The 11,362-nt window shown below is 42.1% G+C and overlaps 1 protein-coding gene across 1 annotated transcript in view; it reads right to left on the reverse strand.

Annotated features, from left to right (window-relative positions):
- Positions 1-9,290, reverse strand: part of SFI1 (SFI1 centrin binding protein) — a 44,836-nt gene extending 35,546 nt beyond the window's left edge. Inside the window, 6 exon segments of the mRNA XM_056859032.1 lie at positions 2,798-2,908; positions 5,363-5,434; positions 6,100-6,270; positions 8,368-8,437; positions 8,440-8,471; positions 9,265-9,290. Coding sequence (XP_056715010.1) covers positions 2,798-2,908; positions 5,363-5,434; positions 6,100-6,270; positions 8,368-8,437; positions 8,440-8,471; positions 9,265-9,290 — 482 coding nt within the window.
- Positions 9,291-11,362: the final 2,072 nt, after the last annotated feature.

Here is an 11,362-nt window from a genome sequence, read left to right on the forward strand (position 1 = left end):
CACCTTTGCAGGAGTATATCGTATACCTTGCAGCTGTGGAGAAGTTTACATCGGGACCACAAAACGCAGCATACAAACAAGGATAAAAGAACATGAAAGATACTGCAGACTTGGCCAACCTGAGAAATCAGCAGTGGCTGAACATGGACTGACACAAACAGGACACAGGGTCTTATTCCAAGACACTGAAAGACTGGACAATTCCACCAACTATTTTGTCAGATTGCACAGAGAAGCCATTGAAATTCATAAACATCAGCACAACTTTAACAGAAAAGAGGAGAGTTTAAGAATGAATAAGGCTTGGCTTCCTGTTCTGAAAACCTCCAGACTAACAAAGACAACATTCAACAATAGCCAGGCAGATTAGCTTTGGTTTACACACATTAACAGATCACTTCAGGATACAAATGGTTCCATATTAACATACCATACCCTCATTAGCACATTATCTTGATACTTACAGGACAATGATTAGCACATTACTTTTGCAGGACAATACTCAGCTCAAACCCAACCCCTTTCTGACTATATATTACTCTTCCTACACCCTTGACACTGAGAGACACTGTCCTTCAGTGTTACTACTCTGAAGATGCCTGCCACAGTTGCTGGCGAAACGTCAGGAAAGAAAATTCCAAGACCACGGTTACACAGCTCGGATAACCTACAAGAACCAAAGAAGAAATGTTGCTTGACACATACCCTAATTCAGTGTAGAAACAGATTATTTATTCTGAATTGTTTTGGAGAACTATTTCTGTATATTAAATCTTCTTATCATATAAACAGCACACAGAATTTTGTTTAATCGCCAATAAAATGTAGTTAAATGAAGCCTGCAGACAGCCACTCACTTGGTTGCCTATTGTGAGAATCACCTACAGGTGATCCAGAAGAGAAGTTTTACAAGTCCTGCTCCTTCTATTAAATTTAGGTTAAAAAATGACTGAACATAGAAACATGGAGGCAAAGGGGTTAGAAAACATTTGAGAGCTAGTAGCTTGTGTGAATGATAACAGAACACTTTCACAAGTTACCAGAATCTACAAGGTCTGGAATGGCCACACTAGTTAAACAAACTGCAGTGTCAAACACAGAGGATAGTGGCACCCCAGTTCCATAACATGGAAAGTTACTGTTCAGTTTCTGCATTTGTCAAAAGAATAGGAGAAAAATTGGCTGCAAGTATAATTCAGAACAAGAACTACTATGGTTTTTGAAGGCCAAGCCACACTAACTAGCACATGAGACCCTGGTTCAATTCAGACATCACACCAAATCATGGCTACAGGAGGATAACTATGGTTTGACATGAAGCCTTACGTTTGATCATCCAGAAAACCAGAACCAGACATCATGTTTTGAAGAGGGTGGTATGTACACCATTTATGTATACTATGGCTTGGCAAGAAATGACAACTCATATATACATTCATTGCTTTGCCCCCAGAGGCCTCAATATCAGAGAAACAGAAGCACTGAGCAGATGGAAAATTAAAATAGCCAAATCATGGCTTAGAGCAGAGATGGGGAACGTCAGGCCCGGGGGCCGTTTAAGGCCTGCGGAATCATTTGGTCTGGCCCTTCGTGAGTCCTGGCAGATCTCTAGCTCAGAAGGATCTAAGACTGGTGATCCGCCCCCTCCTGTGGACAGGAATAGCCTCTATTCAAGGCAGATATGAGTTTGTTTTGCCAAGAAAAGGAACCTTTTCCCCCCTTGCAGAAGAGTCCTTGTGGAGCTGCTAGGACCGCCCAAGAAACTGTGTTAACCCTTTCCCACCCGAGCCATGGAGAAACTTATTGGTTGGCTAATTTTTAAGTTGATAATTTTGTATGGCCTGTGAATGATGTTATAAATATTCAAATCGCCCTTGGCGGAAAATAAGTTCCCCACCCCTGGCTTAGAGCAACTTGAGTATCTATTTCGAAACTTACACTGTGGTAACTAGAGTTACCACAAGCCATGGTTTAGCATGAGGTCTGATCTGATTTGTTCAGTTTGGACATAAGAAGAGAAATTCTGGAGTTACAGCCATGTTAGTCTAGATGTAGCAAAAAATCAGAAGGGCCCAAGATATGGTTGAAAGACACATGATGCAGCAACTTTGATGAAGTAAAAGGTTTGGGTCTGGTCAGTGCCTGGATGGGAGAACTCCTGAAAACCTCTCTGTTCCCACTTTGATAGAAAAAAGACAGGACATAAATGCAATGTTAAAATGAGTCTACTGGCACTGTAAAGATTAACCAAAGCAGGCTCTAGTTCTTCAAACTTTATACCACAATAAATCTGTATGTCTTTTACTTACTTCATTTACACTCTACCTTCATTCTTAGTGGGGACTCAAAGTGGCTTACATTATTTCCCTCCATTTTATCCTCACAACAACCCTGAGAGGTAGGTTAGGCTGAGACTGTGTGACTGGCCCAAGGTCACCTAGCCAGCTTCCATGGCAGAACGTGGATCTCCCAGATCCTAGCCCAACTTTCTAATCAATACACCTTGGTACAAGGTTCCCTTTTGCTTAAGAAGATAAATGTGAACTTGATGGAATAAGTGGGAAAGAGTGAAACAGAACTACTGAAAAAGTATCATGAATGACAATACCACACATACAGGGTTTAAGTTATTTTTACAAACTTGGGGAACTCCGCCACCCCCGCCATCTTCCACTGCCCTGCATCTAACTAGGTGCAAGGCAGTTCCCAACATATGATTAATAATACAAAAGAATAAAAATATGAAAGTAATAACCGGAAAACAATATCATGGACTTATAAGGTCCATGTCACAAACCTATAATGACAGTCAGCCCTGATGGTAAGCTTCCATTCTTTGCAAATAATCCACCATTCTTCCTTCCATTCGCCAAAGGTTTTCTGCAGTATCCTCCGATCATAATAGCACCTGAACAATTGAATTAGCACAAGCACTTGGGATGAGTGCATTCATTTTTGAAAATTGGTGGGTTTTTTTTTTGTAAATTACTCTTTTTTCTGTTCTGCTCGGTCATATTATAAGACATTTTAATCACTACCCACCCATTGCTAGGAATAGTTATCCCAATAAAATCAACAAGAATGCTTAACTGCGCATGACACCACACCTTCTATGAATATGCAGATGCTTCTAGAGGCAATTACACTAATTAATTTCTGCATGTATATGTAATTCATTTTGGATCTTGCAAAAAAGGCAGATTTGTTCAGTGAGAGCTCACAGCTATGCACACAATGAACAGAACCATGAAAGCTTGTGGATCCCAACATCCTAATGTTCCAATCATTCAGCAGCAAGCTGATCACTAAGTTAGGGTGAGACTGATATCAGACATCACAAAAGAAAGCAGTTTGTTTGCAATGGGAATGAGCCTGATTGTCAGGCTCTCACGCTTCCTTCCTCTTATGTGACATGCCAAGACCGAAGGCAAAACCCTTCAATTTGTGTGTAAAGTGCCGTCAAGTTTACAAAGTGTGTGTAAAGTGCCGTCAAGTTGCAGCCGACTTATGGCGACCCCTTATGGGGTTTTCAAGGCAAGAGACTAACAGAAGTGCTCTGCCAGTGCCTTCCTCTGTATAGCAACCCTGGACTTCCTTGGTGGTCTCCCATCTAAATACTAACCAGGGCTGACCCTGCTTAGCTTCTGAGATGTGACGAGATCAGGCTAGCCTGGGCCATCCTTAACTCTAACTATTTGTGGTATCTGAATGTGGCTGCATTCATTAACTGAGGTTTATTTCTCTCCTGGTCATGGGTATTCTTAAGTAAGGTAACTTACACATGACTAGTTTGCCTTGGTTGCTATTGGGAAACAAGTTATTTCCCAGTTCCCCACAGCATCATGTTGCACCTCCTGGGATTTCCTCATCCTTCATGCAATCTTTTCCAAACCTGCTTTGATGTGACGATTTCTGAAAGATCACAGCAAAGCTGGGGTGGCACTCATGTAGACGGAAAAGCCTAAATCTTCCCCGGACTCATGCACACTGTCACCATTACCCCTGCAGATGGGTTACTCTGCTTCACCTCTGTCCTGTGACAAATTAAATCATTTGATCCCAGTCATTGCAGAGATGTGGCAAAATTAGCTACCTCAAACAAACTATTCGGGGGGTCAAGGCCAGACCAATAAATCATACAGGTGGCATTCTCTCTGGGTAGGTGTTTTAAACAATCAGGACCCTTTTATTATTTGCGCTCATTTATTTCCCATATGCACTAAATATACTCAGGTATGCACTACTATATAATATACTTGTGCATATGTATCCCTTTCACAGGTTTTTGCCACATCCTACCTATTCTTGGAAGTTTTTAGGTGACAACATTACACAGCAAGCCAGTAGAATATGAATATTACTACCAGAAATCAAACAAATCACATTAACCAGAATCTAGCTTTAGCTGATAACATCTTCCTCCCTAACCTAGATCTGACAAAGGGACTCTCAAAAGCTTATACTCCGAAAATCTTGTACGTCTCTAAGATGCTACTGGACTCGAATCTAGCTCTCCTCCTCCCAGTTACCAACTGCCATTGCTGAGGCCCGAGAAAGAACAGGAAGCTGGCCACAGCCTTTCCGTAGAGTTTACCTTGCCTGGATTTGGTCCTCATGAAGACCTGCGTCCCTGAGCATCTTTTATTACATTTTAAAGACTGCAACAAGAGTTGGTATTTGAACTATTACAATAACTATTACAATACACATGGATGAATTTATTATCCTCTGCTCATAGGTACTTAAAGACTGAACATTGCAAGAGGTGCTTTTGGCAAGGGAGGAACTGTGGAAGATACTGCTAGCTAGCTGGCTAGAAGTGGCTGAATAAATTCTTGCTCAATTTGTTCTCCTCTGCTCGCAGGACCTTGAGGCCTGGGGGTGCCCAGAGGTGTGAGACCAAAGGGCAGCTTGAGGGTTGTAGCCTAGAGCTGGCGGAAGACAGAGACCATTTGCCTGGCACTTGGAAGCCTCTCCCCTCCTGTTTGTTTCTGTTGTAACTTTCTCTGTACTGTAAGTCACTTTGATCCCCATGGTGGGGGTAGAGTAGGATTTAAGCAAATAAATAGTTAGTGAATTCCAAGTGACAATTCCAAGGCAATACCAAGGTCTCTGGACACATCAGTAGGCTGGGTTTCCAAGATTGGAGGCTGCTTTCCAGGTATTTAGACCCCATAAAGGTCTAAATAAAATTATCCAGACAGACAGACATCTGGGAATGAACAATTAATCTTTTTTTCCAAATTTTTGTTCTGTGGAGAGCATACCACACACTCACACAGGAGTAGTAGGTGACTAGCCTAGGCAGAACTCTAATATAAAAATGCTAAACCATTTCATGCAAAAATCTTGTTCTGTCTACCTGGCACTTGATGGGAAGACTCTTCCAAAGGCCTTCCTTATCCATATGTAAAGGAATTTTCTGGCCAAGTGTCTGAAAAAAACAGTTAACAGATTTTTTTTTTTAGCATGTATTTGTTCTCTACAAATTTAAAACAAAGGTCTTCAAGATGAACAGAAACAGTCACCCTCTGAATGCCAGTGCTAGAGGGTAAGAAGAAGAAGGTTGGTTTTTATATGCCAATTTTCTCTACCGCTTAAGGAAGAATCAGACCGGCTTACAATCACCTTCCCTTCCCCTCCCCACAACAGACACCCTGTGAGGTAGGTGAGGCTGAGAGAGCTCTAAGAGAGCTGTGACTAGTCCAAGGTCACCCAGCTGGCTTCGTGTGTAAGAGTGGGGAAACCAAGCTGGTTCACCAGATTAGTGTCCGCCACTCATGTGGAGAAGTGGGGAATCAAACCCAGTTCTCCAGATTAGAATCCACCACTCCTAACCACCAACAGGGGGGAGCCTTTGGCTTCCATTTCCCACTTTTAGGACTTTTGGGAGCATCTGGTTGGCTACTGTGTGAAACAGGATGCTGGACTTCATGGGCCCTTGGTCTGAACAATCATCACAACGTCTCCCCTACAACTGTTTCCCCAATTTTATTAGACTACAAGCTTTTCAGGCAGGAACCTGTCATTTTATATTCTGTGAAGCAACATGCATACTAATGGCATTGGGACTATACAAAACATAGATGTGACCATTACCTAATACGGATTTCTTTTAACCTTCCACCTCGGTTCCAAGTGTATGCAACACGATAAGGGATCCGATGACTGCCACCTTGACACCAAGTTCCAATATGACGAGAAGAAACAAATTGTCTAACTGCACCTTCTTTAGTAGTATGTAATTTCTGTATCTTTGTACACTTTAAACTTTAAAGAAAGAATGTAAGAGAGCTACTTTTAACCACTGGATTCAAAATTAAACAAATTTAAGTGTCTGAATAAACTGATAGATGCTGGATTTTAATTAATATTTTTAATGCTTTTTTCTTATTATTTTTATTTTGTAAGCCACCTTGAGAAGATTCCTTGAGAGGCAGCATAAACATTTTCTAAGTAAATAAATACATCAATACCAATACAAATTTACAAAGAGATAGAACTGATCAAGCAGATACTTTTTCTTGTACTCAATTGTTTAAAATGCTGCTACAGATATTTAGTCAAACCTCTATTTTTGAAGTTGTGTGGCTAAAGAATAAGAAAGCATTTCTGAACCAGACTGTCAGAATTTAGGCTGAGCAGAACAGAATTAAGATACAAGTATAAACTTGCTAAGATGTCAGAGCTACAAAACAATCTGTGACCACTGCAACCAACTCCTCGAAATGGAAGATTTAATGCATAACAAAATGCAGTCTATGTCTTGGCAGGGGGTAAATCAAGGTGATTTACAGTGCAATCCCAAGCAGAGTTACACCCAACCAAGACACTAAAAACAAGTCAACAAAACAAGCCAAGGCATAAAAGCACATAAAACATACAGAGCTGTGTAAAATGATATTGGTAAAACAGTCCTCAGGCTAGGAGCAGACCATAAAACAGCTAAAAAAGATGAAACTCCTTAATCAACAGCCTGGGTAAACAGAAGTGTTTTGCCTGGTACCTAAAGGAAAGTGAGGTGGGCTCCAGGTGAGCCCCAAGGGGAAGGGCGTTCCAAAGGTGAGGTACCATCACTGAAAAAATTCTGTCTCTAGTTGCCACACACCTTACCTTTGCAGACAGGAGCACATAAAGCAGGACTTAAGAAGAGGACCTTGTGCACTGCGGGGGGGGAGGGTTGGTAAACACAAATGGGGTCCAAGGGGCCATCCCTTGACTCTTAGATAAAAGGATGACTGTAGCTAGGTTAGCTTTTTCCAGGGAAGGGTACAACTGACTCACCAGACTAAGCTGGAAAAAATGTTCCTAAACTGCTTCTAAATGGGGCATTTTCCCCTACATGGAACCCAGGAAGCCCCAGATTTTAATCAGAGCATCTACACACCATGCTCATTCTGCTCTTCATCTTATATGACAGCCAGCATGCTGTAGTGGTTAAGAGTGCCAGACTAGGATCTGGAAGGCTGAGGTTTGAAACCCCACTCTGCCAAAGAAGATTGCTGGGTAACCTTGTACCAGTCACACACTCTTATCCTAACCTCACAGGGTTGTTGTGAGGATAAAATGGAGAAGAGAACAATATAAGCTGCTCTAGGTCCCCATTGGGGCGGCAGGGTATAAATTCAGTGTGTGTGTATGTGTGTATATATTTATACACACACACACCCATGTGAAAGCAGTCTGAGTTTGCCATGCTGACCTACACTTCCGCAACTTTCAGGCTTGCATAGGGCTCCCCTCAAAGTCAAACAGAAAGCTTCAGCTGGTGCAGAATGCAGCAACCCATTTGTTACCTGGTCATGGGGGCATCGTGCTCACATTCAACATATTCTGTGCTAGCTGATTTTTTTTAAATGACAGGAAAGAGTGGAATAAAGTCTTCCAACTAAAAAACCTGTTGCATAGAGCCAGCATGGTGTAGTGGTTAAGAGTGAGGGACTGGGTTCAATTCTCCACTCCTCCACATAAACCTGTTGGGTGACCTTGGGCCAGTCACAGTTCTCTCAGGACTCCCTCAGCCCATGCAGAGGCAGGAAATGGAAAACCACCTCTGAACTTCTCTTGCCTTGAAAACCCCACATGGTCACCCTAAGTCAGCTGTGACTTGACGGCACTTTACACACACACACACACACAAAGAGAGAGAAGTTATTTATTCAAGCACCCATAGAACTGCTCTTATATTGTACCTGCACAAAATAACTCCTCAGAAAAGAGGTCTACCTGAACTAACAGAATCATACTGGAGATAAGTATACTCAGGCAAATTGCAACACCACCTTCTACAAGCAGGGATTTCTGCATCTCCCCCACTCCTTGCTCTCAAAACCTGTCAGCTGAATTTTTTCATTCAGCATTTCTCACCTGCCCTTGGCCTTTTTCTCCATCTGGTTAATAAAATTAACTCTTCTGTTTTCCACTGCAGTCCAGTGCTATGTAGCCTCTCACCAGGTGACAGTTGAAAATGCCTTTAGCCAAAACATAAAATAATTGTCATATTAAAATCCGCCAAACACACTGTGGAGAACACCTTTCTATGAACTGTGAACTGACACCATCGCTGCAGACACAAGACAGACAGAGTGCTGCCAGTACTGGAGCAGCATCTGTGACTGAGTAATATCCCAGTGCAAGCCAAGGGGTCAAACTACATAATCCACTTTTCAAATCTATTATTTTCTTTGTGGGCATCTTTACCGCCTCCTACAGCAGAACAATCAGCGGTACATATAGATTTAACCTGCATTTGTTTTTATTCTTCTGCATCTTTTACCTATCCTATAATAATTTTAACCTTAACTATTTGATTTACGTTGTGCCTCCTGATATTTAACTAGTTTTATTTTCCCCATACCTGGCCCCATTACACACCTCTCACTAAGAAAATGAGGCTGTGGCCACCCTGCATTCCCATACAACAAATATACATGCAGAGAATGGCACAACTACATAAAGGCACTACCAAACAATTTGTTGTTCAGAACAAGGTTCACATTTACTCTGAAATTTCAGAGGAACCACTTACACCAGGATGCTCAAACTACTGATGGCGTCCCAGCCCTCATTTCAACATTAGGCAATTCAAAGCAGCTCTGGAGCATTACAAGAACAAACTTTCTCACCTATCTTGGAGGCCTCGGCCCCCAGCGTCTAAACAATATTATACCATATTCAGATATCAGGACCAACCTAGTTGCTGTGCTCGCTCAGCTGGGTGTTTGCTGCGTCCTCCGGACAACTTTTTGGGCCCACGAGCTTTACCTGTAAGTCGGGCCTCCGCAGCACATCACACCAGCATCGAAGCAAAAAGGACCCCCTCCCCAAATCTTCCCCCAGAAAGCCAGGAAACCTGCTTAGGCGACTCCAAAGCCTCAGGACCTGCAGCCTTGGCTTTGGGGAACAAGGGTGGGGTTGCAACACGTTTACCCAACACATTTATGAGGCGCCACTCCGACCCCCAGCAGAAAAGGGTGGGACACTGCCCTCTCCTGGATATCGCTCTTCCACTCTCCTGTTACTTTCCCCGGGCTGGCTGTAGCTGTCAGACGGCACAGCTCACACAAATCCCCCCAAAGCTGTCTTTCCAGCGGGGAACGGCCCGCCAGGCTGTTGCTGTGGCAACCGGAGCTGGCGGCTGCGGACCTGCAGCGGCCTCAGGCGCCTGGGAGGCAAATAGGCCTGCGATCACCACCAAACCAGGACTTAGCATGCCTTTGATGCTCAACCAGGAATGTGTGAAGTGGGAAAGGCCTCTGAATATGTGTAAAGCATTGTTTCTTTCACCACTTACCGCACTTGTATTCCCAGCGATGTATTAAGAGTTTGAAAACATTATAAAAAATACTGTTCGCACTTTGTTTGGCCCCTTTAGCTGTGAAGACATCTTCCAACCATTTATAAGCCGTGGTATCCAAAAACCCTTTTAAAGCGATGTTTTTTATAACATTTTCAAACTCTTAATACATCGCTGGGAATACAAAGTGCGGTAGTCCCCAAACAAATGTGTGGGATAGGCGGGGCAGAGCTTCCAAAACAAAGGGCATGGTCTTTTCATTGTCCAGCCCCATTTAAGTGGAGGTACTGAAAGGATTGAAAATTACTTCTGGAATCCAGAAAATGATTTCCTAAATGACTACTAGAAAGCATTAAATCAAAGAGGATGGGTTTTTTAAAAGATGATCCTTAGGAACTGTCTCCATATTGCAGACCAAAATAAATCCATTATCTCAGACCATTACAGCACACCACATTTTTTTTAGCCTGGAATACCAACCGGATTGTGCATTCGCACTTATAATTAATTATTAATGTTACTTTAAAGCATGTTACAGCACTAGGTATTCCCAGTGATGTATCCAGAGTTTGGAAATGTTATAAAAAAGATCACTTTAAAAGGGTTTTTGGATGCCACGGCTAAAAAATTGTTGGAAGATGTCTTCACAGCTAAAGGGGCCAAATATTCCCAGCAATGTCTTCGACAATGTATTAAAGAGTTTGAAAATGTTATAAAAAATACTGTTCGCACTTTCTATGTATTCCCCCCGATGTATTAAGAGTTTGAAACTGTTATAAAAAATACTGTTCACACTTTGTTTGGCCCCTTTAGCTGTGAAGACGTCTTCCATTTTTTAGCCGTGGCATCCAAAAACCCTTTTAAAGCGATGTTTTTATAACATTTTCAAACTCTTAATACATCGCTGGGAATACCTAGTGCGGTAACAGCCATAAGAACACATGCACAAGGCCTCCTCCCACAAACAAATTGATCCAGAATAGTTCCCAGCATGGTCCCATGCAACAATGGCACATCTAACTGGGTGGGGGAAATCCAGTACTTTTTTCTTTCATCCATCACTATAGGAATTGACCACAGAATCTTGTGATTTTTAAAGATTTGTAATTCCTGAAACTACACAGAGAACATTCTAACAGTGCAATCCTAAAAAGAATTACATAGTTCTCAACTCACTGAAGTAAATGGATTTAGAATGGGTTTATTCTGTTTAGGATTGCACTGTAAATCCACTGAAGGTGTGGAAGGGTATAGAGGATTTACAACAGCAGGTTCTCCCCCCCACCCCAAAAAAACATGGTTTATAAAGGTGCCTTTAAAACGGTTATGCATGCCATGCACCTTAGAAAGTGAGGTCTAACTCACAAATATGTATGCTGGTTTAAATTCGTTAGTCTTTATGGCGCTACTTTTATTTTGCTGCATCAGACTCACATATATATCCCCTCTGGAAGAGTGTGATTCTATTCAGGATTGCATTGTCAGGATCGTAATTCCCGTCAGATCCCACTATGTCAGTGATCAGTACTAATGATTTCACTGCATAATGAATCCGTCCACAATCTT

Source organism: Euleptes europaea, chromosome 13 (genome assembly GCF_029931775.1).
Source record: "Euleptes europaea isolate rEulEur1 chromosome 13, rEulEur1.hap1, whole genome shotgun sequence".
Lineage (NCBI taxonomy): Eukaryota > Metazoa > Chordata > Lepidosauria > Squamata > Sphaerodactylidae > Euleptes > Euleptes europaea.